The 27,997-nt window shown below is 59.2% G+C and overlaps 2 protein-coding genes and 2 long non-coding RNA genes across 7 annotated transcripts; 2 read left to right on the forward strand and 2 right to left on the reverse strand.

The window, feature by feature from the left end:
- Nucleotides 1–2,011: 2,011 nt before the first annotated feature.
- On the reverse strand, nucleotides 2,012–4,511 carry LOC144382634 (uncharacterized). The gene is made up of 2 exons (XR_013449998.1): nucleotides 3,997–4,511; nucleotides 2,012–3,698 (listed from the first exon to the last, which is right to left on the reverse strand). It is a non-coding gene; the product is annotated as an uncharacterized LOC144382634 (long non-coding RNA).
- A 478-nt stretch (nucleotides 4,512–4,989) lies between these two features.
- On the forward strand, nucleotides 4,990–16,396 carry IGSF8 (immunoglobulin superfamily member 8). 3 transcript variants are annotated; one of them, XM_078078474.1, is made up of 7 exons: nucleotides 4,990–5,268; nucleotides 8,300–8,677; nucleotides 9,361–9,822; nucleotides 10,186–10,593; nucleotides 10,811–11,224; nucleotides 11,529–11,659; nucleotides 15,744–16,396. In XM_078078474.1, exons 1-6 carry the CDS (start codon nucleotides 5,211–5,213, stop codon nucleotides 11,642–11,644), a joined length of 1,836 nt encoding a protein of 611 aa, XP_077934600.1. In that variant the 5' UTR covers nucleotides 4,990–5,210; the 3' UTR covers nucleotides 11,645–11,659; nucleotides 15,744–16,396. The 3 variants fall into 3 exon arrangements, with proteins under 3 accessions (XP_077934600.1, XP_035947341.1, XP_035947342.1); XM_036091448.2 differs by lacking the exon at nucleotides 15,744–16,396 and adding an exon at nucleotides 11,790–12,051; XM_036091449.2 differs by lacking the exon at nucleotides 15,744–16,396 and adding an exon at nucleotides 11,799–12,051.
- On the reverse strand, nucleotides 16,041–22,495 carry KCNJ9 (potassium inwardly rectifying channel subfamily J member 9). 2 transcript variants are annotated; one of them, XM_036091464.2, is made up of 4 exons: nucleotides 22,361–22,495; nucleotides 19,197–20,062; nucleotides 18,847–18,962; nucleotides 16,191–16,372 (listed from the first exon to the last, which is right to left on the reverse strand). In XM_036091464.2, exons 2-4 carry the CDS (start codon nucleotides 20,041–20,043, stop codon nucleotides 16,367–16,369), a joined length of 969 nt encoding a protein of 322 aa, XP_035947357.1. In that variant the 5' UTR covers nucleotides 20,044–20,062; nucleotides 22,361–22,495; the 3' UTR covers nucleotides 16,191–16,366. The 2 variants fall into 2 exon arrangements, with proteins under 2 accessions (XP_035947356.1, XP_035947357.1); XM_036091463.2 differs by lacking the exon at nucleotides 18,847–18,962 and having other exon boundaries at nucleotides 16,041–16,372.
- Nucleotides 20,655–27,980, forward strand: LOC144382633 (uncharacterized). The gene is made up of 3 exons (XR_013449997.1): nucleotides 20,655–22,002; nucleotides 23,921–24,013; nucleotides 27,847–27,980. It is a non-coding gene; the product is annotated as an uncharacterized LOC144382633 (long non-coding RNA).
- Nucleotides 27,981–27,997: the final 17 nt, after the last annotated feature.

The following is a 27,997-nucleotide window of genomic DNA, read 5'->3' on the forward strand; positions in this document are numbered from 1 at the left end:
AACGGGCTAGGACCGTTAAAGAGTCAGAGGGAGCCTTCAATACCATTCCAGCTCTAGAGGGCTGTGTGTGTGTGAAAACCCCTGGGGCCACCACACACACACACACACACACACACACACACACACACACTCTCTTGCTGAGTCCCCTTTACCTGGGCCTCCAGCATCACACCCATTTATTCAACAAATATTTATGGAGCATCCACGGTGTGCTAGGAGCTGGAGATTATACTGGTGGAAAAGTTCTTTCAAAAGGTTGTATAGGCACCCGGTGTGTGTGTGTGTGTGTGTGTGCGCACACACGCACACACACATGCACTCATGCATGTGTGTATATGAATAAGTGCGCGCAGGCTAGGGAAGCAGGAGGAAGAAGAATGTTCCAGAGTCAAGCAGTTTGCATTTGAATCTCAGTGCTGCCATTTAGCCAGGTGACCTTGGGTAACTTACATAACCTCTCTGGGCCCCCCTCTCCCATCTGCAAAACGGGCCACAAGAGCACTCACCCCATGGGGTGCTGGGGGACTGAGTGAGCGCAGGGTGCTTAGTGTGGAGCCCAGCAAAAAGCAGGTGCACGGGAAGTATTTGCAACAACTGGGGCCTCCGCCTCATCTCGCTCAGAGCTGGGTGTGCGCAAACTCATAAATGACCCCTTCTCCCAATCTGGCCCTGGCTCAACCTCAGTGACTCAGAGGCAGCCACCTGGCGCTAACCACCTCCTGTCCCCTGGGGCTCATCTGTAAGACGCAGCCCACAAACACCGCTGCCCTCTTCTGCCCTGGATCGCTCCCCCATTCCCCCCCCCACCCCAGGCTGCTGGTTTGGGGAAGAAGAGATACACACAGGGGGGCTGCCTCAGCTCAAGGCTACCCTCCACACAGGTGTCTGCTCCATCAGCTGGCTGGGAGAGGAGGAGCCGGATGGGGGAGCCTCTGGGGTGGAGCCCAGGCACCCAACACTCTGGGACTGGGGAACCAGGGACTTGTCAGGGAGGGAGGGTGAAGGGGATTCCAGCTCAGAGGGATCCATCCTTGGCATTCAGGCGTGGGTGGCGGCTGGCGCTAATCCTGGGTAGAGAAATGGCGGGGCCTCCCTGGGAGTTCGGGCCAGGTCGTGCAGAGGCCAGCAGTGGTATTGGGGCTCCTCTGTTCTTGAACAGCTCTCCACGTGGGGTTTGAGACGTGGGGAAGGAGTGTGGGCTCAGCCAGACAAGAGGAGGGTTCAGGGAGTAGACACACACACACACACACACACACACACACACACGCAAGCTACCTGGGGGGTGCACCATGAGGGCGCAGTGCCCGGCTGGGGAGGAAGGAGGGAGAGAGTCCAGTGTGTGTGTGTGTGGGTGCGGGAGACGGCTCTGTGGTTCTCGAGTGTGCGCCAGGGTCCCCGGGTGGCTGTCTGTTTCCACGTGAGCTGAGGTGAGCTAGGTTTTGGCTCTACCTCTGCCTTATCTCTTTGCCCGAGCCTCTCACCCGAGCCTCTCAGCAGATCGGCAGAGAATTTTCCCTTTCGGGACGGTGGGAAAATAGGGCTCATCAGACGGTATGGGTCAGGGCCTTACAAACACACGCAGATCACAGGACGTCCTTCTGTGTGACCCTTAGCTGCACCGAGCTGGGATTTATACACATTTAAGAGAGAGAGTGCTGAGTACTCTTCGTGTGCATCTGGCGTTTCCGCGTGTCTGATGCCTGGTGCGTACGTGCGTCTGTGTCTTCGATGCGTGTGTCACTATCTTCAAGGCACCGCCTGTGTCCCCAGCTGGGTCCACACGTGTCTCCAAGAAGCCACGTACCGGGGGCAGGAGCACGGGCCCCTCCACACCGAGACGATCCGACGCTCAAGTCCAAGTTTGGACAGGAGCCGGTCCATTCACCTTGGACGTGCTCGGAAGCTTCCACACACCTGTTTCCTCACGGGGATAAAAACAGCACTAACCGCACCAGGTTCTGGCCAGGGTTTAAGTGAGATGAAAATACGCACCTGACACAGGTCCGAATACGTTAACGGTCCTGCCTTTGAATGTGCCTCTCAGAGAACCGTGTCTTCATGGTTGTGACCGTAATGTGTGATGCTGCCGTCAGAGTAGGAGCTGCCTTGAGGCATAGGTCGTAATGATCTTCAGCGACACTCAGGACACCTCACGGCCACCTCGGTGTCTTGCGCATCCGTCCTCTTGAAGGGGAATTACGTAAGCCCGTGGAACAGAGGCCTGATGTCTGATGTATGCCCCCCCTGGGGGTACCTAGCGGGTGACTGGGCAGCTGGTGATGGCACCGTGATGACAGCCCCCATGGCCACGGCTGGAGCCCGCACGGGTGTCTCTCCGCCATCCCAGGTCCCTCCCTCCTGTCTCAGGCCGCTTCCTCCTTTCTCAGCTCACCCCTCCACAAGCATCAGCCACGGTGCCGGGCACGCCTGTGTGGCTTTTTATGGGTCAGCTGGGGAGGGGACAGGAGCACTGTCCAGTCTGCAGGCTACGGCCCTCCTCTGCGGAGTGCGTGCGTGTGTGCGCGTCTCTCTGTTGGGACGTGTGAGTGACGTCTCTCTGTACGGGGTTGCTCTGTGTTATGGTGGGTACATGCGTCTGTCGTCTGTCCGTTGCGTGACGCCTGGTGCCTGGGCTTTCATCTCCTCCCCGCAGCGGTCCCAGTTACGTAAGCTTCTGAGCTGGACTCAGGCCTGGGCTGCGGGCTCCCCCTGCTGGCAGCCTCCAGAACTCCCAGTCTGGGGAGGGGCGTGTGGAAGAATCTGGTTCTCCCAGGGCCTCAGCCCCACCCGAAACACCAGCCCAGCCCTCAACACCTACCTGCCCCAGCTCCCGCCCAGCCCCAAGCCGTAGGGTGTTCTCAGCAACCTGAGTGTCCCCTCTCATAACGCCCATACTGGGAGGTTGGTTATTACTCGCTTATGGTATGGCCCCCCGGGGAACAACCGTGTGTTCCCTGAAGGCAGGGGACCATGCCGGCCATGCTTACCACAGCATCTCCAGTGTCCGGTACCAGGCCTGGCCTAATCAGTGTTTGTTGAATGACCACGTGTATAGGGCGAAGAAGCTTGGGAAGAGAGACAGTGGGATGTGGGAAGATTTGGGGCTCTGGGGACAGACAGGCCTGAGCTCATCAGACATTGGCCACTTAAAAGCTGTGTGGCCTTGGAGAAAATGCTTAACGTCTCTGAACCTTCAGTTTCTCATCTGTTAAATGACACCATCTGGTAAAATGTGCTGTAAAGACTAGAAATAATATCCAAAAGGGCCTTACTATGTAGGCATCTATCGGGATGATGATGAATGGCAACATCTCCCATCTCTCAAGCATCAGAAAGCAGTAAGTCCACTCCACTCCCAAATAAAGGAAGAGTAGTTTTCCTCCAAAGCTGCCCTATGCCTTTCCGCTTTCACATAGCTCAGTCTGACCTGTGGATAGATTTAGGTGAAATGGACCGGAGAAATCAGGCTGTGAATATGTCCAAGTGGGAGGAAGACATCTTGCTGCCCTGTTCCTGGGCCAGTCCTGGAAGTACTGGGAGGGCTGTCCTTTGCCCAAACTAGCATTCTGCTTCAGAGTTTCTCTGGTCTCTGAATGTGGCTTCAGATGAGCACCTCCTGTGAGCCAGGCACGGTTGCATCCAAGGAAGATCTGGTCTGGCCTCTGCCACTTTTCCTCTTGGAGCCTCAGTTTCCTCCTCTGCAAAAGGGGGCGGGGAGGGAGTGAGAGGGGGAGAGTAGGAGCCCAGGCGGGTAGGGGGTTGGAGGGCGAAGGTGCTACATGAGCTCTGGGGTCGCTTCCCAGGGACGCCCCATTGGCAGACAGCTTTGCAGACCTGGCTGTCCCTTCTCCTATCTGGGCCCACCCTTCCTGCGCCTCCCCACTCCCCACCTTCTCGGGCCGAGGGGAGAGAGAGCTCTCCCAGCCTCCCACCTCCAGGGCACGCCCCACTCTGCCCAGTGCCAGGGATGTCTGTCTCTCCTCATGGGAAACACACCTCTTCACGTAATCGCTTCACTGCTCCTAAGGCTGAACAGAACGTCTCAGGAAGCAGTTCAAAGAATCATTCAAAAACACAAACAAAACCCCGTAATTCCCTATCTCCTATTCCGTGTTATCCCGTGCCAAGAACCTCACGTACATTATCTCAATTAATGGTCACAAAAGCCCTTCGGGATGGATGTCATCCCACCTCAAGGTGCCGACAAGAAAGCAGGTTGAAGGGTTAGCCAACTTGACGGGATCCCCAACCAAGAAGTGACTGCGCGCCCTCCCCCGACCCGCTCCCTCTGGTTCTGCCGGAGGGGTGGCAAACCGGTCTCCCGGGACCTGGCGAGGCCCAGCGGCGCCCTTCAGCCCAGGCCCTCCGCATTCCGGAACTCCTGGGTCCCGCCCATCCCCACTCGAGCGGGGCTTGCGGCGAGGCCTAGCGGCCCGGGGCAAACGACTGGATCCTAAGTGCGTGGCCGGTCACCTGACCGACCCCGAGGCCCCTGCACCCAACTCTCAGAGAGAAAGGCCGGCAGGTGCAGGGTGGGGGTGGGGGGCTGGCTAGGGGTTTGGCGGAGCCCAGGTGCCGCCCCTTTGCGTCGGCCGGGGTAGGGGCGGAGCCGGGACCGAGGTGGGGGCGGGGCGGGGCCGGGGTCCGGGGTTGGGGCGGGGCTGAAGCCGGGGTTGGGGCGGAGCCCGGACCGAGGTGGGCGGAGCAGGGCCGGGGTCTGGAGGCGGGGCAGGTCCGGGGTCGGAGCGGGTCGGGGCCCGGGGCCGGAGTCAGATCGGATCCGGGATCCGGGGCCCGGGGCCCGGGGTCTGAGCGGGCCGGGGTCGGGGAGCGGGGCGGAGACAGAACAGAGGTCGCTGTGGGTCCGGCGTCCGGGGGTTGGGGGGGTTGGGGCGGGGCTGGGACCGAGATCGGGGCGGGGCGGGGCGGAGCCGGGGCGCCAGGGGCGAGGCCAGGGTCAGGCGGGGCCGGGGCGGGGCTTGGGGCGGGGCGCGAACGGTCTCCCGAGTCGCCGCGGAAGGAGGGAAAGCGGTAGGAAGAGAAGGGGGAAGGGGGGGACTTGGAAGCTCCCGCGCCGCTCGCCTCGGCTCCGTGCACCCACGCCTCGCTGCTCCGCTTCGTGCCCCCTTCCCGGGCATGCGCCCCCCCAGTCCTCGTCCACCCAGAGCCCGCGCCGACCCCCGGAGCCTCCCCAAAGCCGGCCGCGCAGGATGGGCGCCCTCGGTCCCTTGCCGCGGCTGCCGCCGCCGCTGCTGCTGCTAATGCTGGGTAAGCCGGCCCCCGCCACGGCCCCCCACCCCGCCGGCAGGTGCCTGCCACCTGGCGCCCAGCCCGGCCCGCCTCCCCAGCGTTTCGGAGCCCCTAGCACCCGCTACTCCGTCAGGGGCGCCTGGAGCCTCCCTCCCCGGGCTCAGCGCCCAGCGACCCTGAGTGGCTGCCCCCGGCTGGGGCCCAGTGAGGACCCACCGAGGTGCCACCTCCAGGCCGCCGGGCCAGCCCCACTTCTCAGCCGGCATACTCAGGTCCTGGGGTCGCTGCGCCCAAATGCTGCGACTCCCTTTGCCTCACACTGAGCTTGAGGCCCAGCGCTGGGTGCCCGCCCTGCGTGGGCAGCGCTGGCCCGTCTTCATAATTGCCCGGAGTTGGCTGGAGGCCCAGGGGCCGGTTCTGCCCGTGATCTTTGAAGTTCAGTCTCCCCAGATGGTTCCCCTCCCCCCAGACCTCATCATCTGAGGTTTGGGGCAGTTCCCCCTGTCACCCCCATCTCCACCCTGGGCCGGGTCTCCCTTTGCCCACTTTCCCTCTCTCAGGTCGCACTGGGCTCTGTAGCCTCTTAGTGCTCGTCACACCCCCTTATTCCCCGCTCCCTGCCTCAGGAGAAACCAAGCTCCATGGAGACTGATACTGGGATCTCCAAGCACCTTGGGTCTGTGGGGGTGGGTGTTCCTGGTGAGGTGTTCTGGTCACCGCTGCATGGATGCGTGAGAGAGCACCTGGCAGTGCAGCTGCTTCTGGTCTGAACTGGAGGGTTCCTTCGGGGCTGGCCCGGGGAGGAGTACGGCTTCGAGACAGGAGGCTGCCTGTACAAGATGTTTGGGAGACTGAAGCCCTCGCGGTAAGAGTGCAGAGTGGGGGTGGCCTTGCCACCCGGATTCGGAGCTGCCATCGTCAAGGCACAGGCTGACGTCACCCCAGCGGCCTGTTTCTAGACCAGAGCTCCAGGGCAGCTCCAAGCAGAGCCTCCCCCCCACTCCATAGGTCCATGGGCCCTGGGGAACTAGAACGAGGCCTCTCCTCGGGGCCCTGGGTGGGAGGCAGGAGGAAGTTGCTGTGGGGCCCGGTTGCCTAGCAGGTAGCCGGTTGTCCCCAGTGGGCAGCGTGGCGTGGAGGAGCCCAGGGGAGGTGGGAGAGTGTGGTGCGCAGACATGGAAGAGCCCGCGGAGATCTGAGTGCCCACTGCGTGCAGGCGCTTAGGTTCATTCTGAAGAGGAGGAAGGTGAAGTGATTTGCTCCAGAGCGCCCATCTCGTGAGCGTTGGGGCTTGGATTTGAACCCAGATCCGTTTGACTCCAAAGCAGGTCTCTGCCCCACCTCCCCTCTCTGGCTGGGGAGAGAGCTGCCTGGCAGCTGGTTTCCTGGGGCGGCCTGGCTGGCCGACTTTCCCATGGGGATCTCCAAGCATCAGCAGCTCTGGAGCCAGGAAGGTGGGAGGGGGCCCTTCTGAGCAGAGTCTGCCCGGAGGCCCAAAGGTGTCAGCTCATCTGTCTCCACCATCGCCTAGATTATGAAATGCCCTGGGGCAGGGCCCTCCTGAGTCACACACTCACTCGCTGTCAGAGTGGAGACTGTCTTGGGAGAGGGAGAGATGTGTCAGTGCAGCTGGGCATGAGGATGTGGCTGGGACCCAACCTCCGGAGGCCCAGCATGTGCTTTAACCAAGCGACCACAGGTGCCTCCCTCCTCCCTGGACTCAGCTACAGGAAGAAGGGGCTGAGAGCCCAGCTCAGGTGGGAAGGTCGAGGGAAGCATGTCTGGAGGGGCTGGAGGACAGAGTTTGACCACATACTTCGTGTTTTCCTCCAGCCTCTGCAGAAAGGCCCTGGGTATGCCCCTGGGAGTGACAGACATTCTGGTTGGTGAGGTCAGTCCCCTCCGGCCTCCCCTGGGAGTTTCCCATCTTCCTCCCTGGCTTTGTCCCTCCGCGGGGGCCTGCGGAAGCCATCTAAGGATAGTAGGATCTCAGTCAAGACATTATACTTCTCTTGCCTTACGTCTCTCATCTGTAAAATGGAGGCAGGGGGCTGGCCCAGCCCTCCTTCCTATGGCCTGGAGTTCTGGGATCTTATCCAGTGGGGCTATGGAAGGGTGGAAGGAGAGAAGGAAGAAGCAGGGCCCTCCGAGGGACTCAGGAGTATCTGCTGGGGCAGGATGAAGGAGAGAATTTTGGCCTCTCTGAGGAGAGAAAGATGGGAAGGGACAGCTGGGGTTTGCACCTCTCAACAGAGAGGGAACCTTATGTAAGTGAACGCACACCATATGCAAATGAAGGCTTTTGTTAGGGAGTTGGGACGGGGGCACTGTGCATCAGCTGGGCCAGCCAGGAGGATTGGCAGGCCCTGGGGGGAGGGGTGGGGACCTTCTGCCTCCAGAGGCCAGGGCAGAGGCTGGTTCTTGCCCCATAAGGCTCAGCTGCCTCTGCAGCCCCGTGGGGTGGGAGCAGCAGTGAGCTCATGGCACAGCTGGAGGGGGGAGGGCATTGTGTGGTGAGAACTGGCTGGGTCTGTGCCCTGTCCTGCTCGGGCCACTGGCTCTATTGTCTGGAGTCCCCTGGTCCAGGTGACACAGCTGAGCCGACCAGCCCTTCTGTGCAAGAGTTTGCCAACTCCCCTCAAACAAAGGAGAGGGCCATGTGGCCTCAGAATCCCTTAGCTGGAAGGCCCCACTGACCGGGCCCAGAACGGCTGGGAGGGGGGCGATGTGGGAGGCAATCAAGGTACAGCTGAAATCAAGGAGGCAGAGCAGATGGGCCTCTTTCTGCCAGTAGGTGCCTTACTTCTGGCCTGCCAGAAATGGGATGTTTCTGGGTTCTGAGGCAAAGCCGGGTCTATAACCCACTCGGGGTCCAGGTGTCTTACCTCCCAGCAGCATCCTTTCCCTGTCCCCAGGGCAGGGCCCCGGTTGGGTCCCCACCTTCCCCAGGTTTGCTCTCCTTTATCGGGCAGGCAGCCAGAGTGGTGCTGGGAGCGGGGGATACAGTGGGGACCCAGGCAACTCCAGCTTCTCCTGTCCTCCCCTACAGGAGCGCAGTGCTTTGCCCGGGAGGTGCTGGTCCCCCAGGGGCCCCTGTACCGCGTGGCTGGCACGGCCATCTCCATCTCCTGCAATGTGAGCAGCTACGAGGGCCCTGCCCAGCAGAACTTCGAGTGGTTCTTCTACAGGCCCGAGGCCCCCGAGGCTGCGCTGGGCATCGTCAGTACCAGGGATACCGGCTTCTCGTACGCCGTCTTCGGGCCCCGCGTGGCAGCCGGCGAGGTGCGGGTGCAGCGTCTGCAAGGGGACGCCGTGGCGCTCAAGATTGCCCGCCTGCAGGCCCAGGATGCGGGCATTTACGAGTGCTACACGCCCTCCACGGACGCCCGTTACCTGGGCAGCTACAGCGGCAAGGTGGAGCTCAGAGGTACCGGCCCTGAGGTGGGCGCAGGCCCATGCGCCCCAAAGGCCCAGAGTCAGGGCCTGGAGGGACCTGCCTAACCGCCCCTCAGGTTTTGTGGCGGAGGAAGCTGAGGCCCAGAGAGGTTGTGTGGCTCGCACAAAATCACCCAACAAGTTAGGGGCCAGTCCGGGACTCTAACCAAGGTCTCTTCATTCCAGCCCATCGGCCTTCCTCTTCTGTGGGGCTACCTCCTGGGAAAGGGGGAGCCGGTCCCCTGCATTCGCTGCTGGGGGGAGCCCGCTAGGGTGAAGGGCCTCCGTTCCTAGAGACTCCGGGATGCAGAACTGGGGGTGGCGGGGGACGAAGCAGAGGTAGGGTAGGAGGAGTGAGGCCATGTGACATTCTTGCTCTCTTTTGTTTCTTTGTCTTCTGAGAAGGCAGACAGAGCCACTTTTCTGTGGTCCTGACAGGGGTTAGTTCCAAACATATGGGTGAGTAGGCGATGGGCTGGGCTGTGAACTTCTGCAAGCATTTATTGAGCGCCTGGTGTGTGCCCGGCACCACTGGGTCACAGAAGAGATAACACAAGATGAACTCTGCCCGGTAGGAGCTAACCGCGGTCCATTTAGGGAATCAGCTTGTGCACAGGGAGGGGTGACGAGGGCCACCAGCTCGCAGCCCTCCCTCACTGCGGCTGTTCTGTGCAGTTCTTCCAGATGCGCTGCAGGTGTCTGCTACCCCCCCGGGGCCCCGAGGCCGCCAGGCCCCGACGTCGCCCCCCCGGCTGACAGTGCACGAGGGGCAGGAGCTGGCCCTGGGCTGCGTGGCGCGGACCAGCACGCAGGAACACACACACCTGGCGGTGTCCTTCGGGAGAGCGGTGCCCGAGGCGCCAGTGGGGCGAGCCACTCTGCAGGAAGTGGTGGGGCTCCGGCCGGACTTGGCCGTGGAGGCCGGGGCTCCCTATGCCGAGCGGCTGGCCGCAGGGGAGCTGCGGCTGAGCAAGGAGGGGGCCGAGCGGTACCGCATGGTGGTGGGGGGCGCCCAGGCGGAGGACGCGGGCACCTACCACTGCACGGCGGCCGAGTGGATTCAGGACCCCGATGGCAGCTGGGCCCAGATCGCGGAGAAGAGAGCGGTCCTGGCCCACGTGGACGTGCAGACGCTGTGTGAGTGCCACACCCCCCACGGTGGGAGCTGGGAGCCCTGGTATTCGGGGGGGGGCTGTGGCCGAGGGGGGCACCGATGGTCACTGCCTGACTCCAGGGAGCCCGTCTTCCCGAGGGAGCCGGTCCTGTTAGCGTCCCTTCCCTCCCCTGGCGGGTTCTCTCTGCTCAGAAGTTGGGTGTGGAGAGAGGAGGGCCATGGCTGAGAGGCGAGAGGCCCTGGGTGGTGGGGATGGCCGTACCCCGTGAGGGGCAGAGGGCCACCTCGCGGTGCTGCTGGGGCGGGGGGAAGGAACTACAGCGCGGCAGTCATGCTCCGTGCCCCCTCCCGCCTCCGTGACACCCCTTCCCTGTCCTGTGTTTCAGCCAGCCAGCTGGCAGTGGCAGTGGGGCCTGGGGAGCGTCGGATCGGCCCAGGGGAACCCTTGGAACTGCTGTGCAACGTGTCAGGGGCCCTGCCCCCGCCGGGCCGCCACGCCGCCTACTCCGTGGGCTGGGAGATGGCCCCCGCGGGGGCGCCAGGGCCTGGCCGCCTGGTAGCCCAGCTGGACACAGAGGGTGTGGGCAGCCTGGGCCCTGGCTACGAGGGCCGGCACATTGCCATGGAGAAGGTGGCGTCCAGAACCTACCGCCTCCGGCTGGGGGCTGCCAGGCCCGGTGATGCGGGCACCTACCGCTGCCTCGCCAAGGCCTACGTCCGAGGGTCTGGGGCTCGGCTTCGAGAAGCAGCCAGTGCCCGCTCCCGGCCGCTCCCCGTGCACGTGCGGGAGGAAGGTGAGGGGGGCGGTGGCTGGGGCCTGTCCCGGGGTCGGGGCTTGCGGAACCTTTTCCTTCTGTTTCTGGGCCTCTCTCCCTCCGCATCCGCTGCCACCACGCCCTCTCTCCCGCTCCTCTTCTTCGGGGTTCTGGGAGCCCCTTGAGCTCCCTGGGGTGCTGCTTGGCCAGCGGTCCTAACCCCACGCCCCCCTGGCCCCACGTCCTTGTTCCGCAGGCGTGGTGCTGGAGGCCGCGGCGTGGCTGGCGGGAGGCACCGTGTACCGTGGGGAGACGGCCTCCCTGCTCTGCAACATCTCGGTGCAGGGCGGCCCCCCAGGGCTGCGGCTGGCTGCCAGCTGGTGGGTGGAGCGGCCCAAGGACGGGGAGCTGAGCTCTGGCCCCGCCCAGCTGGTGGGCGGCGTGGGCCAGGACGGTGTGGCGGAGCTGGGGGTCCGGCCTGGAGGAGGCCCTGTCAGCGTGGAGCTGGTGGGGCCCCGAAGCCATCGGCTGCGGCTGCACGACTTGGGGCCCGAGGACGAAGGCGTGTACCACTGCGCCCCCAGCGCCTGGGTGCAGCACGCTGACTATAGCTGGTACCAGGCGGGCAGTGCCCGCTCGGGGCCCGTCACGGTCTACCCCTACACGCACGGTGAGTGACCCCTCCACGCCCCCCCGTTCAGCCCGGGCCCTTCTGCTGCCCTTTCCCCGTGCTTCTCCTGCTCCTGTCCCCCTTCTCCTCCACATCACTCCATACCAAGAGTCTCGGACACCCGCCTTCAGCCCTTTCCGGCCCCAGCATCCCCACTGACCGGAGTCAGGGCCGAGGGGCAGGGGCGGGCTGTCTGTGCATGGACGTGGGGCCCACAACCCAGCAGGGAAGGCGCGGGGAACAGGTGTGGCAGTAGGCAGGGCGGAGGCCCCCAGGCTGAACCGAGCCGTCCACTCTCACCCAGCCCTGGACACCCTGTTTGTGCCCCTGCTGGTGGGTGCTGGGGTCGCCCTAGTCACCGGCGCCACCGTCCTTGGCACCATCACCTGCTGCTTCATGAAGAGGCTGCGAAAACGGTGATCCCTCGCTGCGCAGGTGAGAGAGAAGAAGCCCAACCTCGTCTCCACCCCCCCCCCCGAGTCCTGAGGTGAGCTGCCCCTCCCCACCCCAGCCGGGGAAGGAGCAGACGTCGGGGCTCTGTCCTCAGCGCACCCACACTGTCCAGTTCTTGCAGGTGTTGACTGTCTGCCCGCCCAGCTCCAAGACTGCCTCTGGTTGCCTGGCTACCTGCTCCCTCTGTCCCCCTTCCTTTAATTTATTTGACCTCCCCCACCCAGAGTGGGGGACATGGCCCCCACCCCCCACTCCTTCCTTCCTGACTCCTCCCTCTGGCCTTCTGTTCTTGATCTCATGCCCAGCCCATAGGGAGGCCATTCCCTGTCCTAGATTTAGTTTTTCTAAAATGTGAATAAACTTGTTTTATAAAATCCAGGGCTAGCCGTGTCTTCCCTGCCCTGGGGCTGAGGTGTGTGGCAGGGCGGCTCTTGGGGGCTTGACAACCTATTCTGCATGACCCAGGCCTCCCTTCCCACCACAAACACCATCTGGCCTCTGTGGGCCGTGCCACCCACCCAGGAGGGGACACCTGGGTCCCATCTGCTGCCCGAGCTGTCGGTGCCTTGCCAATCCCTGTTGGGACTTCTGCTCGGGGAGGGGAGCACAGAGAGGGGGTGAGTTCACTGAGCCCGGCCCCCTCTCCCAGCCCTCTCCCATGTTGCAGGGCAGGGGCCTCTGGGTGAGGCCTTTTCTAGTTGCCCACACCACTCTGCCTTCTCATTCTTGGTCCTCCTCCTCTTGGACCTGACGCCTCCCAGGCCCTGGGGCCTCAGCCTTTTTCCTCCTGATCTTCATTATTCTGTCTGACAGCCGGGGAAAAGAAGCCCCAGAGCACGGCCCCCTGGGTGGCGGCGAGGACAGCAGTCGGGGAGGGCCTGTGTGTCCACAGAGCCCCTGCCTAGGTGTCCCCACCCCCGCAGCCGGCATGCGCCCCCCAGGTCTTGGCTCCCCTCCCCTCCAGTGCCCCAGGGGTCCCCTGAATTTGTCTTTGCTTCAAGATTCTCTGATCTGAGAATTCTTAGTTGCTCTGCACCTTAAGGGGCACCCAGTTGACCTCTTTTAATTCAGTTATTTAAACATTTATTGAGCATTACTAGTGTGCTAAGTGTTCTTTTTACAGAAGGGGAAACTGAGGCCCAGAGCAGTGGTGTACCTCGCCCAGAGTCATAGAGCTAATTAGTGACAGTGTCAGGAGCACACCCCAGGGCTCCCGACTCCTTGCACTGTACCCAGTGGTGCCCCGAGCGGTAACTGGGTGGCATGGATACAAACAGCCACCCCTCCTGTCCAGACTCACCTGTTTCACTGAATTAAGCCTAATGACCCTGCCCCACACTATTTGTTCTTGAGGGAACAGCCGATGCGGGGGTTCAGTGACCTCATCTTTGACTGATGGTGACCCAGGTAGCCCTGTGACATGAGGCAAAGATGTTTCTCTGGGGGGACCCGTGCTGGCAGCCCCCTCTGACCCCCTTTCCTGCTTTCAGGAGGCCCAGGGACCCCCAGGACCGTGGCTTCCCAGCCTGGAATGGAGCAGACAGGGCTGCTTCCCCCCGAGGGGCTCAGTCTTTTATTAAAGGACAGGAGCAGGCTGTGGCCAGGACCCGGAAGTGGAGGTCACTGCTGGGCCAGTGCTGTGGGAGTACGCGCTTGCCTGGACAATCGCTTTCCTCCCAGGAGGCCTGACGCTGGCCTCAGTCCTATCCCAGCCTGTCATTGCTCTCCCCTCACCGTCCTGGGGGGCTGCCCCTGGTGGTTCCGATGACCAGGGAGGGGGTGGAGGTAGGACGGGAATAGCGTCTCCAGGGCCTGCTGGCCCGGCTGGGCGGACAACAGGCCACAGACGCAGCCAGATGTTTGGCCTCCCTGCTTCTCCCTCGCGTGTCACCCATATTCAGTCCTGCCTCTTAAGTCCCACAAGGGATTCCATCTTGGGCCGCTGATGCCCTTCCTGCTCCAGCCCCCAGCCCCTGCCCAGGAGCCCCCTCGAGGACTCCTGACTGCTTCGGTTTCCCTATCTTGCCTATTCATCTTCCCCAAACACCATCTCCAGCTTATCACTGCACTATTTCCCCTGATGGGTGAGTTCTCAGGCCCAGAGTTAAACTCGGCAGCCTGGGTTTCAGGGTCCCCTTTCCCACTCATGATAGTCCACCCTTTATAGTTCAGTCTCCTCCCCCAGCAATCCTCTGCTTCTCCTCAGCTCCCCCACCCCCAGCTGTTCCTCAGCTTTCCCCTCAGCTACTCCTCAGTTCCTCCTCAGCTTCTCAGTTCCCCCTTAGCTCCTCCTCAGCTCCTCCTCCTTCCCCCTCAGCTTCTCTTCAGCTCCCCCTCAGCTCCTCAGCTTCTCTTCAGCTCCCCCTCAGCTCCCCCTCAGCTCCTCCTCAGCTTCCCTTCAGCTTCTCAGCTATTCCTTAGCTACCCTCAGCTTCTCATCTACCCTGAGCTATTCCTCAGCTTCTCTTCAGCTCCTCCTCAGTTCCCTCTCAGCTTCTCCTTAGCTCCTCCTCGGTTCCCCCTCAGCTCCCCTTCAGCTTCTCAGCCAGTCCTTAGCTACCCTCAGCTTCTCCTCATCTACCCTGAGCTATTCCTCAGCTTCTCTTCAGCTCCTCCTCAGTTCCCTCTCAGCTTCTCCTCAGCTCCTCCTCCTTCCCCCTCAGCTTCTCTTCAGCTCCCCCTCAGCTCCTCCTCAGCTTCCCTTCAGCTTCTCAGCTATTCCTTAGCTACCCTCAGCTTCTCCTCAGCTCCCCCTCAGTTACTCCTCAGCTTCGGCTTTTCAGCTATTCCTTAGCTACCATCAGCTTCTCTTCATCTACCCCTGAGCTATTCCTCAGCTTCTCTTCAGCTTCTCCTCAGCAACTCCTCAGCTTCTCAGCTATTCCTCATCTACCCCTCAGCTTCTCCTCATCTACCCCTCACTCCCCCTCAGCTACTCCTCAGCTTCTCAGCTGCTCCTCAGCTTTCCCTCAGTTCCCCCTCAGCTACTTCTGATACGACTCCCAAGTCTTTGTGTAGAGCAGTGGTTCTTAAAGTGTGGCCCCCATTCCAGCAGCATCAGCATGACCTGAGAACTTGCTAGAAATGCAAATTTTTGATCTCTACCCCAGACCTACTGAGTCAGAAGCTCTGGGAGTGGGGCCCAGCAGTCTGCTTTTGCAAGCCATCCAGGTGACTCTGACGCACACACCAGTTTGATAACTGCTGGCTTACTCATTCTCTGTGCCTTACTCCCTAGATTTCTGATCGCCAAACCCTCCTGCCCTCTGCTCCGAGAGATGGCTCAGGCTCCGTCTGAACCATATCTTGTTCAGTTGCCACAGGGGCTTATTCCTCTGTTTTCCCAGGTGCACTGCATTCTGAGGATAGGGACAGGGGCCTCTGAATGCCCACCCCACCTATGTGGGGTCCGTGTTCTGTACTCGGTGTGCATCCAGTGAATGCTGGGAAGGCCCTCTCACCGTGCCCCCAGACAAATTCTGCTTTCCGGCGGGCCCCCGTCTCCCAGCTCTAGTGAACTCACTTTCTGGGTCTCTCCCCTGGCCCGTCTTCCTCCTCAGAATGTCCCTCTCCCCCTCCTGCCTCTGCAGTGCTATTTACGAGGTCTCATTCCACTCTCAGAGAATAGCCATCCCTGGTTCTCCTTTCCCAGGCCCCGCTCTGGGGCCACACCACCTGTTTTCCTGCACTCAGGGGGGGCAAGGTCATTCACACCCTGCTGGGCCACCCCTGCAGGCTTCCATCCTCCTGCTCTCCCGTCACCGTGGTAGGGGTGGAGCAGGGAGGGCACCCTCGTCTCGGCCCACCTCTCCATCCAGCCTTCTCTCCTCTGGGTCAGCTCGGGCCACTGTGTCCACTGAGACAGGTATGCCATACACGGGGAGGCTGGCTGAGGAGATGAGTGGGGACTAAAGTCCAGCCCACACTCTGCTCCCCAAGCCGTGCACTCTGGTTTGGGGTGGCATCGGCCTGGAGGTAAAGGGTGCCTTTTTAGAATTTGCACAAAGATGCTGTATGGGTTAGCAGCAGTCCCGAGTGCACCGCCTCTGTCTGTCCGTTTACCTAGCCCCCAGCGTCCCTCTGTCTGCTACCACCTCCCCATCCGGCCCACAGCAGTCCATCCTTCTGTCCATCCATCCACCCCTGAACAGATGTGAAGGTCAAACACAGGCTGGTATGTTCACCTGTCCCCACGCTCCCTGAAATCGGACCCCTCCCTTCCACTGGATTCTAGGCTTGAGAATCTGAGGGGCTGCTCCAGCTTCAGCACATTCCCAGGGCTCTTGCCTGCCTCCTCCACCTCTGACATGCAGCTCCCAGGTACCCGTGTCTGGCCCTGCCACAGGGGTCTGGAGGAAACGGGTCACACCTTGGACTCGCTCTCTGGGGGCGGCAGGCAGCCGTTCTGCTCCTTGTCAGCACCAGCCTCTCCCCCTGCCCCCTCCCCGGCCCCCTCCTCCTCCACCTTCTCATCCAGCCGGCTGGGGATGGACCAGTAAAGATGGGCGTCAAGGCGGGCAGCGGCTTCGGCCAGCTCCCGGGCGCTGCACGAGGGTGTGGGCACCTCAAAGGTCTGGTGGAAGCTGGCATAGTCCACCTCATAGAAGCCATCCTCCAGGGTGAGCACTGATGTGAAGCGGTGGCCCCACAGCACCTCATCCACCAGGTAGGAGCTCCGAGCTTGGCATGTCATTCCTGGGGGGAGGGGCACGGGTCAGGGGGGGATCCCAGCCCCAGGCTTCCCTCTCCTGGCTCTCATTCCACAACCCTATTCCCACACCCCTCCCTCTCTCCCTCCCCAAGGGTCCCCCACCCCCCTTTGGTCCAGCCCGTCTTCTCCCCCTTCTCAACTCCTTCCTATACCTGCCCAGCTCCCTCTCTTCTGCATTCGTCCTAACTCTGTCAACCTCCAGCCCATCTCTCCCCTCCTCTGCCCATCAGAGAAGCTTAACCTTGAAACTGACCTTAGGGATCATCTAGTCCAACTTCCCTTTCCACACAGGGCTTCCCATTGGAGCATCCCACTAATGGGCATCGAGCTGGTACTTATCACCACCCAGGATGGAGAGCTCACCACCTCACAAGTGTGACACCTCTAATCGGTTGTTCTTAAATAAGAGCTAAAATCTGGGGACACCTGGGTGGCTCAGTCGGTTAAGCGTCTGCCTTCGGCTCAGGTCATGATCCCAGGGTCCTGGGATTGAGTCCCCTATTGGGCTCCCTGCTCGGCAAGGAGCCTGCTTCTTCTTCTTTTTTTTTTTTTTAAAGATTTTATTTATTTATTTGACAGAGAGAGGCACAGCGAGAGAGGGAACACAAGCAGGGGGGGTGGGAGAGGGAAAAGCAGGCTTCCCGAGGAGCAGAGAGCCCGATGCGGGGCTCCATCCCAGGACCCTGGGATCATGACCTGAGCCGAAGGCAGACGCTTAACGACTGAGCCACCCAGGCGCCCCAAGGAGCCTGCTTCTTCCTCTGCCTGCCTCTCTCCCTGCTTATGTGCTCTCTCTCTATATATGACAAATAAATAAAATCTTAAAAAAAAAAAAAAAGAGCAAAAATCTGCCTCCCCAGGATTTCCACCCCTTGCTTTTGCTCCTCCTCAGTGCCATTTGACACCCATTCAGGAACCTCAGGGCCCGTCATGTCTTCTCTTCTTCAGGCTGAACATCCCTGGCTCCCCCATTCCTTATGTGACCTGGCTTCCAGAAATTTTACTTTCTCGATTGCAAACCTGAATGGCCAAGGAGGACCCTTTCAGCACTTTCAGTATGATTAAAAAATATATATATGATAAATAAAATGATAAATCTCCAGCTGTGGCCTGATCCATGCACAGGAGAGGGCTCACCACCTCCTCTCCTGGCCATGAGGCTTTAGCTAATAGGGCCCAAGATGACGTTACGTAAACATTTCTGGAAGCTGTATCGCAGCACTGCGACATCAAGCCTGTGGCCAACTAAAACCCCCGGTGCTTTTTTTCACCAGAGCTTTTCAATGTGGTGCTTACATAAGTGATTTTTTTAAAGCCTAAATGTAGAATTTTATATTTATTCCTTTTAAATGTCATCTTGTTGGGTTTTGGCTCATTATCCTTGCTTTTCAAAAGCATTTTGAATCCTGACTCTCTCACCCAAAATATTGCCATCCTTTCCAACTTTGTCCCTTAGAAAAGTCAGATGAGCTCCCATCCCTATCTCCTCCACACCCCCTCCCCAGTCGTCTGCACCCTGTTGGGTGCGCACACCCACCAGGGCAGGCGATCCTCCTTCTACCCCCCGGGTCTCTCCCCCAGCCCACACCCACCTCAGAACAAGGGAGAATGAAGACTGAACATTAGCTAACCAGAGACTGGCTCTCGGCATTGCAAGCCCTGCCCTGACACATCTTGGGGACATGGGTGTGAAGGCTGGAATAGGAAGTGTCCAGTGGGGGAAGGGCAGGAGAGGAGGAAGGGACACTGGGGAGAGAGGTCTGTGAGGAACAGAGGGAGGTGCTGGGGTATCAGGAGAAGCGGGCTGGGCAGGGACCTCTCCGCAAGGACAGCAGCTGCCTCGGGGCCTGGCAGGAGAGTGACAACTGGCTAGACAGCAAGGAAAGGGCCCAGGTGACCAGGTGACTAGGGGAAAGAGCAGGAACTAGAAGGAGCCGGGGGCGGGGGGTGGTAAAGAAGCAATGGGGAGCACTGGGGCAGAGGGTGGTGAAAGAGAGGCTCGGCAGGCAGGGCCAGGAAAGGCGTTTGAGGGCACCGGCCTGGGAAGCCAGCAGAGGCCACAGCGCAGGCCACACCTCATGGCCCTGTGGTCACCCACTGCGGTTTTCTTGTCCTCCCCCCGCGTCCAGATGTCCAGTGTCAGAGCACCGCATCTGTGCCCGTGCCTTGGCCTCTCCGACCTGCTCCCAGACCCTTCACTGTGTAGGCCTGAGTTACTGACATCACAGGGGTGCTGACAGCTCCTTCTGGAAACGGGCCCAGAAATGCTAAGACCATCCACTTCCTTTGTCAGTGGAAGTTGAGAGTCTTTTGATGGGTGGGGAAACTGAGGCGGAAGAAAGACCGGCTGTCCACCTGTTCCTAAGGTCCAGGCTAGGAATAATTTGAGCCATGGAAGACCCTCACCACCAAGTTCAGGGGCCTGGACCTCTCAGCAGTGGAAAACCCGTGAACCTACCCCTTCTTCCAGCCCCGGAACCCCAAACCCCGCAGCCGGACTGCCCCTCCTTATCCACCTATTTCCCCGGCGACCAGGGACAGCTGTCTTAACCTCTCCTCGGGGCAGTCTCCTGTCTGGAAACGAGCACGATCACAAGAAGTGGCCTTCGCTAGGACCAGATGAACTCGGAGGCACCACGCTTCGGGTCCGTGTGGGCCCCGCAGCGAGCTCTGGCTGCGTGTGAGCTCCGGGGCGGTCCCGCTCCCGGGGACCCCGACTTCGCGGCCCCCGGGGGGACGCCGCCCCGCCCCACGCCATCCTCACCCCCCCCCGCCCCCCGCCCCCACCCCCCCCCACCCCATCCGCACCCGTGGCTTCCACCATGCCCTCGAGGATGACGACGATCTCGAAGTCGTCCCTCTCCAGGGCGCGGCGCGACGCCTCCCAGAAGGGGCTGGCGGCGTCGATCTCGTGGCTGATGACGAGCGGCGACACGAGGAAGAGGCGGTCGTCGCCCGTGTCGAAGCCCACGCTGAGGTCGGTCTGGTGCAGCGGGATGAACTCGCCCTCGAGCGTCTGGCGCGAGCGGATGAGCTTGGCGCGGATGGAAGCCTCCACGATGTGCGACGAGCGCAGGTCGCCCACGCGGAACATGAGGCACAGGCGGCCGTCGCGCAGCGACACCACGGCGTGCGACGAGAAGACGAGCGTGGCGGCGCGCTTGTTGGGCTGCGAGATCTTGACGAACATGCAGCCCACCATGAAGGCGTTCACCATGGAGCCCAGGATGGCCTGCAGCAGCAGCAGCGCGATGCCCTCGGGGCACTGGTCGGTGATGACGCGGTGCCCGTAGCCGATGGTGGTCTCCGTCTCGATGGAGAACAGGAAGGCGGCCACGAAGCCGTTGAGGTTGTTGACGCACGGCGTCCACGCCGCGTCGCCCAGGTGCTCCAGGTCGCCGCGGCCGTAGGCCACCAGCCACCAGATGGCGCCGAAGAAGAGCCAGGTGAGCGCGTAGGCGAGCACGAAGAAGAGCAGGCTGAGGCGCCACTGCAGGTCGGCCAGCGTGGTGAACAGGTCGGTCAGGTAGCGGCCCGGCTCGCGCACGTTGCCCTGCTGCACGTTGCACCGGCCGTCCTTCTCCACGTAGCGCTGGCGGCCGCGGCGGCGCGGCGGCTCGGGGCCCGGCGAGCGGGGGGCGCCGGCCCGCGCCATGGCGGCGGCCGCAGGGGGCCTGCGGGACCGGAGCGCGCGGCGCGTCAGCCCCGGCTCGCCCCCAGCCGCCACGACCACCGGGGGGCGCCCCGTGCGGCCGCCGCCCCCGGCCCCCCACCCCCACCCCCACCCCGGGGCGCGGCGGGGGGGGCTTCCCTCACTCCCCGAGCCGGGGGCGCCGCGGAGGCCGCCCGCTGCCCTCCCCCTCCCCTCCCCTCCCGTCCCGTTCCGTTCCGTCCCCTCCCCTCCCGTCCCCTCCCGTCCCCCCCCGTCCACTACCCTCCTCTCCCCTCCCGTCCCCCCCGTCCACTACCCTCCCGTCCCCCCCCGTCCACTACCCTCCTCTCCCCTCCCGTCCCCCCCGTCCACTACCCTCCCGTCCCCCCCCCCGTCCACTACCCTCCTCTCCCCTCCCGTCCCCTCCCCTCCCGTCCCCCCCCCCGTCCACTCCCCTCCTCTCCCCTCCCGTCCCCTCCCCTCCCCTCCCTTCCCCTCCCCTCCCCTCCCTTCCCCCGCCCCGGGACACAGACCACCCCCCCCCGACCCCGCCCGAGGGCCCCCGCGCGCACCCCGGCTGCGGCCTGCGCCGTCCCCGGACCCGCTCCCCCCTACCCCGAACTTCACCGCGACACCCGCACGCAGTCCTCTTCCTTGCTCCCCGCGCCCCTCGCTCGCTCGGCCCCCTCCCACAGCTGTCCGCTCTCCGCCAGCTGACGGAGAAGACGTGCAGGGGGCGGAAGGGCAGCGCAACGTACCCAGTGGGCAAGGGCTGAACATTCCCACCCTAGGACGTGCCCACTCCAAGTCCTCCCGGAGCACTAGGACCCCCCCAGTCGCTGTTGGGTGTCTGCCCCCTGTCCCCTGGGTTCTTTCCACCGTAGAAGCAGCCTGAAAGGGGGCAGGAGGGCTGCGAGGTAGGAGATCAACACGGACAGCCCAGGTAGAGGAAGCACAAAGTTCACCAGGAGTCAGGCTTGTATACCCGTCTAGTCTGTTCCTCACGAGCCCTCCTCCATCAGAGCAAGTGAAGCACTAAGCACCCACATTTATCTCCCCACTCCCTCCGGTTCTTTGCCTGCAGCCTCCCACTTCCCTCTGACTACCCTAAGCACAGCATCCCCCCCACCATATGCCCCAGAGCTCACATTCCAAGGGAAGCCCACCTGATTTTGCTTCAAATTCTTCCCCCAGAGGAGCGACCTGAGCTACAATGTGCCCTGAGAGAGAGGTCCAGAGCCCCTCCCTAGGCCCCAGACCCCTACAAGGAAAGGTTCAGAGGAAGGACTTGGTTCTCTTCAGCCTTCCCCTCTTCCTGGGAATTGTTCTGTCCTCCCATTCCAGGGAAACCTGGGTTGGCTGGGGTGGGGGAGGGCTGAATGGCTGGGAGGAATGTGACAAGGATCACAGATGGCCTGGATGTTTGACCAGGTCCTGGGGAGAGACCGCCTGGATATGCAACTCCAAACCCGGGTCTCCAGAATTTAAGTTCTGGAATGAGGTGCTGGGCAGCCAGACCTTGGGAGGATCTGTGTGTGTGTGTGTGTGTGTGTATACTGGGGGAGAGGACAGGAGGAAAACCCAAAAAAGATAGCTTGGAGCTTAGGGACGCCCCCCACATTTATTTTCCAAGAGGAGTCAGGGGACACAGGGTCCAATGCAGATTAGGGTCTTCCCCTCCCACAACAGTGGGCTTCCCTTTCCCTCCCTGCAGCCAGGGATGTCCTCTAGAAGTTCTAAGCACGGACTGCTCAGACACCCCAAGTCATGCAGAAGAGTACCTGGGTCCCACTTATCCTAGCGTCAGCCCCAGGTGGGCTTCCAGATGTTTGCCCAGGGTCTTAGGTAATCTGACTCCCAATCTGCCTGCTTAGACAGATCTCTCTGCCCAGGGGCGGGAAGGAACCCCACGGTCTGATCACCGCCAGATCTCTCTTGCTCTCCATTGCCCCGGGGATCTAGGTGAGCCTTACTTTGATTGTGTCCCCTCTCCTGTCTTCCTGAGTGGAGGCTGCATATTTCTCAACGGGGAAGTAAAGGTGTGAAATAGACTTGATTTCTGCACCTTCCCTCCAAAGATCCCTGTTCCTCCAGCCTACTCCTTCTTCGTTCTTGTGCATGCTGTGACCCCTCTCCAGAAGACCCCAGTGCCACATTTTCCTGGATCGCCCTTTCTCCCCCTAGGGAGTGCTGGCCAGCAAGAGGGTTTATTTTTTGGAAGGGGATCTGGTGAAAACTCCCTCAGGAACGAGCCGTTCCCAAGCCCCCACTTGCCTTGGATTTAGGGGCCCAAACCCAAGTCCCCCGCAACTCAACTCACAGCGTGTGGAGAGGAGAGGAGCCGGCAGCAGAGACCCCTGGGGGGTAGCGTCCATGCCCCTGACACCACCCCTTCCCCGGCCCCCTTGGAGGGTGGGAGCCACAGACACCGCCGTTTCTCCTAAATGTAGCGGCAGCTCTGACCAGGACTTGCTATCTGTGTCATCCGCACTTCCCAGGCTCCCCTGCTCCTCTCTTGTTTCCACAGCAACCAGTCTGGCGACAGCTCTAGAGCATCCCCTCCCCTCCCCAGTCCTGGGTACCACTAGAGGCTGAGCCACACGCCATAGCTATTTTTAGCCCAAGTCCCTCCTCCTGGACAACTCAGAGCTCGCCTCCTTACCCCCTCAGGAAAAAAAAATAAAAAGAAAAGAAAAGAAAAGCCAGCACGCTCTTCCCTGAGAAGCTTCTTGCTCTGAGAAAATGCGGGCCCTGATGTGTTTGGGAATAAGGCCTTCGGTCTCCTGGGGATTCAGAGGGCCACCTGGGAGCTGGCAGCTCATGACCTCCAGCAGGGGCCTCTGGGTGCAGTACTGCTCTCAGGCAGACACCAGCATGTCTCCCATTTTTGAAGAGGGCGCCCTGATCCAGAAGGACGTAGCTAGAGAGAGAAGAGATTCACCCAAGGAAAGGAGGTGGGGTCAGGGGTTCTAATCTTTGTCACTGATTTGTAACGTGACCCAAAGGATTTGTTTCGTTTCCTTGAACCACAGTTGTTCTGTTTTACACAGGGCATGGATACGTGCAAATATCCCCTTTCAGCCGGCTTCACGGGGTGTGCAGATCAAATGAGGCAACATAAATAGAAGGGCTTTAAAGTGTATTTTGTTAACAGCGAAAAGTCTAGAAACAACCCAAACGTCCTACAGAGAGAAAAGCCTGGATTAGGGCTTAAAACTGTTCATGCAACGAACTTCGGTGGAGCCCAAGTGCCGGGCAATGTGCTGGGTGGGGGTGGTTACAGAAATGACTTGGTCTCTGCCCACGTGGAGCTCGTGGTCTAGTGGGGGAGAAAGACACGCAAACACATAATGCTAATGTTACCGCTGATAATTCCTCGAGCAGCAGCTATGAACTAGAGGACTCATCTAACAGCCCAGGGAGGGGCCCCATGAGATGGGTATGATCTTCTCCATTTATAGATGAGAAACTAAAACAGAGAAAGACGATTTGCCAAATGTCGCAGAGGCAGAGATCGTAGTCAGACTCACCCATGGGTGTCCCTGCCTCACTGCGTGCTCTTCACAAAGCCACCGGGCCTCAGTAATGGAATAGCTGTGACATAGGAACATAATCGGTTACTACGTTCATATATGTAAATGGGCGTGGAGGCACACTCTTGCATGAAAAAGCAGCACGTACAAATATTCTTATAAGTTGATCATAACTATGGAAATAGGTGTAGGAACATGGATAAAAATCAGAACAAAATTTGGAGAAATACAAATATTTCAAAGCTCATTTTCCCCAGGGAAATAATTAAAAGCAGAGAGTGGTATACAAATGGCAGGTGTTATTATTAGTGCCATTATACCCAAGATATTGATCTGTTCTTCTCCAGATTCCTTTAAGCTGGAATAAGAAGATATGAGCCAGAGGAGCAGGGAGATGTAGAAATCGACACCGGAGGGTTAGAAGTTGCTGGAATGACCTGGTAAGGTGGAAAAGGTAGTACTGAGTAATATAATCTCAGGAGGCAGTGATCTGGGTTCAAGTCTCAACTCTGTCTGATGTAGGAAAGACCTTATTAGGGTTCGAAGCCGACGGCCAAGAAAGAATTCTTGAGACGTCTTTGGTGCAAAAAGGTGATTTTATTAAAGCACGGGGACAGGACCCCTGGGCAGAAAGGACTGCAATGGGGTCATGAGGAGTGGCCCATTATATACTTTCAAGTTGGGAGGGGGTTAGGGATAGTGTAAGTCTCTAAGGAATTTTGGAAGCAAGGTTTCCAGGACCTTGAGAGGGCTAGCTATTGTTGGGAAAAGGTCATTTGTTACCATCTAATAAAACCTGAGGCATGAGACCCTTCAGATGTGTATCGGTGGGCCGTATGCTTGGGGGATGATTGCCAACACATATCTTGGAGGGTTTAGAGATAAAGGAAGTTTCCAAAGGAATTCTTATACATTAAAGTAGACTTACAGGATTGGGGGCGGGGCTCAGACTAGAATCGCCTTTTGCCCTTAGCAAAGTATTAACATCGAGGCAGTTGAGTCCCTAGGGGAAGGTCACTGTGTCTGTTTCGAGGACTTGTCAGTGGGCTCTAGGTAGTAAAGAAATTTAATAATTTTTCTTCTGCCTTTGTTTCCCACATCATGTCCACTGTTAGCTGGGTGACTTTGAGCAGGTTGCTTAACCTCTCTGAACAGTTTCTTCAACCAAGAAATGAGAATAACTGTATTGTCCCTCTCTTGCGGGTTGTCATGAGGCTTACATGAGGCAATCCCTGGCACACTGCGAGTACTCGGTAAATGCTAGCTAGATCTTCCTTCTCCTCCTTGTCATCCTCCTCCCGGGCGACTCCTGAGATCCCCACCCACCCCGTGCTGCGTTCTTCTGTTCTGGCGCCGCCCAGTGAGACCTGCAGGGGGCACTCCTGGTACAGTGCCCTGCTGTCCCCAGCCCTCTTGCCCATGTTTCTTGTTCCAAGTGGAAATACCGAGTTTTCAGCCCGAGATTGGCATCAGGAGGGCTGTTAAAGCCCCAGTAACCATCCCCGTCTCCTGGGCCTGGCCCTGTCACCTGAGCCTTGGGACTGCTAGCCTGCCCTTCTCTGTCCTGCCAAGCGGCTGCTCACGTTGGTTCTGCTGTGCCAGGAGCTCGGAGAGACGAAACCGGACCCCTGGGCAAGAGCACATTTGCATAGAGCTGGCCCCATTTCTTGAGGGGGGGTGATGGGGCTGGCAGGGCCATCGAGAGGGTGCCAGCCAGCCCCCTGCCTCAGTCTGGCTGACCACCACCCCGCCCCTGATTTACCCACCCCTGCAGGTCCTGGACTTCACCCGGTCTCTAACTTCCGTTCCTTGTTTATCATTGAGCTTGAAGAGAGGGAGGGGAAAAAAAGTTTTCTTAGGTTCCAGGGTACAGAAAAATAGGCAAGATCCCAGCTTTCAGGTATTGTGACAGAGAAAGCAACTTTACAAGGAATTAGTAAAACATACCAGTACAGTGGTCATGGTGGGAGATTGGGTTTGGAACCTGAGAATGTTGAGGGCGGGAGGGGCATGGCTGGAGCCACGTCGGTGGTCCATAAAGAACCTTGTTACCAAGTAGAAAAAGGAGCCGGCTCTGGGCAGGTGCATTCCTTATGGCATGTAGCTTGGAGAGCAAGTGCTCCTTTGGGGCAGAAATAAAAAGGGGAATCCCTCTAGTAGGCACAGCTCTGAGCCAGGGTGCAAGGATTGGCAAGCTGATGCAGTTCAGTTCTCAGCTTGCCCCCTCAGTGAGTGCCTTTGTGCAGTCCACAAACTATGCAGCTGTACGTGGGAGCCCTGGGACCAACCAATCTGGGAAGGTTTCTTTGAGCAAGATCATGAGACTTCTTGGGTAAAATCTTGGAGGTGGGAGAGGAAGTATGATGGGAAAACAGGAGATGGTTGAGGATATGAGTTTAATGGAGCAGGCGAGGCCAATCTGGCAGAAACGGTAACAATTTTCACAAATTCAAGGGAGTTGGGGCCCTAGAAAACTCAGAGCAGAGAGAGGATATGGTTGAAGCAGTGGATGCAGCCGGAGGTTAGAGCGACATGGGGAGAAGCCGAGCTTAGCACCAGGACAGGTGGGATCCCACTGGGCACCTGAGTCTGAGGCACTTGCTGGCCTTCTGGCTCTTTCCAGCACAGCTGGAGGATCAGAGCCTTCTTCTTCTTCTTCTTATCAGAGCCGCCTTCTCCTCCTCCTCCTCCTCCTCCTTCTTCTTCTTCTTTTTTTTTTTTTTTGAGATTTTACTTATTTATTTGACAGAGAGCACAAGCAGGGGGAGCGGGAGGCAGAGGAAGAGGGAGAAGCAGCCCCCCTGCAGAGCAGGGAACACTGTTGTGGGACTTGATCCCAGGACCCTGGGATCATGACCTGAGCCAAAGGCAGACGCCCAACCAACTGAGCCACCCAGGCACCCCGATCAGAGTCTTCTCATAAACAGGTCTATCTTGCTTGATAGGACTGGGTGCAGGTTGACCAGGATTTAAAAGTCATGGCATTTAGAGGTGGTCCAGAATTAGTGCTCACTTTCCAGGTCAGGGATGGGTCCTAAGAGAACAGACAGGACGAAGAGCCAGGCATCACAGCTCCTGGTCTCTGCTTGTTTCTTTATTCCCTGTTGCCTTCCCACTGCCACAGTGTATTGGGTATTAATGGAATTTTTATCCATTGGACCCAGTTGGAAAGATACTAGAGGAACCACTTCGTTAAAGAACTTCTAGAAAGAATCCTTTAGTAATGTGATTGAGCATCCCCCAACTTATGTCTTGTAAAGGTGAGTTTGTGAATATTGCATTTACTGAAGGCAGAGGGTATGTATACCTAAGTAACAGTCCTTTCGTGACTGGGGCACTGTAGCTCAGTCCCTCTCTTGCAGCTCTCATCTGTGGTCTGAATCATCCCGCTACGAGGTACCCACTACTCATGGAAATTGCTCAGCTAAAATGTTGCTCGGAATCTTGTAGTGAACACGGATAGAGTCATCTCTACCCTTTCCAGAACAAGGTCAAAGAAGACATGAGGCCAAAGTTGGAAGGAGTGGGTCCAAAAGGAGCAATTGAGAATAAGAAAGACACAATTTGCTAAGCTGACAGAAGAGGGAGGTCTTCAAAGAGAGATGGTTCTCCTAACTACCATTCAGAGGTGGTCCAGAACGGGTCCTCACTGCATGGCTGCGGCGTGGGTCCCAGGAGATGATCTTATGTGGTGGGCATGGACTTCACAACCCTGGCCAATTTTTCATACTAACCTGTGCGCATGTTGACGATTAAGATTCTATTTAACCCACGTAGATTCACTCTAGTGTTACCCTGAGACAAGCTTTGGAGTCAAACACATGTGGAGTCAAGTTCCAAAACTAACACCTTCTAGCTATGTTTCCACAGGCAAGCCACTCAGCCTCTCAGGAGCTTGCTTTCCCATCTCAGTAATACAACTATCTTGCATCATAAACACTCACAAATACTAATGTCCCATGCCCTTTGTCACTGGTTCCCTATTGGGCTCCTAGTGACTATTTTAGAACTTCCTTTTGATTTTCTTTTTTATACATATAAGCTCTATGCCCAACGTGGGGCTTGAACTCATGACCTGACCCCAAGATCAAGAGTCGCATGCTCTACCAACTGAGCCAGCCAAGTGTACTTAGGACTTTTTTTTTTTGTAAAAAGGTTTAAAAATTAAAAACAGTCATTTGACAATGTGTACAAAGGAATATACATGGTGGATATACGTATATATGTTATAGAACATAAGAACAAAACTCCATTTAAATCACTCTTTTTTTAGGGGTGCCTGGGTGGCTCAGTTGTTAAGCATCTGCCTTCGGCTCGGGTCATGATCCCAGGGTCCTGGGATCGAGCCCCGCATCGAGCCCCGCATCGGGCTCCCTGCTCAGCAGGGAGTCTGCTTCTCCCTCTCCCACTCCCCCTGCTTGTGT

Source organism: Halichoerus grypus, chromosome 7, assembly GCF_964656455.1.
Source record: "Halichoerus grypus chromosome 7, mHalGry1.hap1.1, whole genome shotgun sequence".
In the NCBI taxonomy this organism is placed as follows: domain Eukaryota; kingdom Metazoa; phylum Chordata; class Mammalia; order Carnivora; family Phocidae; genus Halichoerus; species Halichoerus grypus.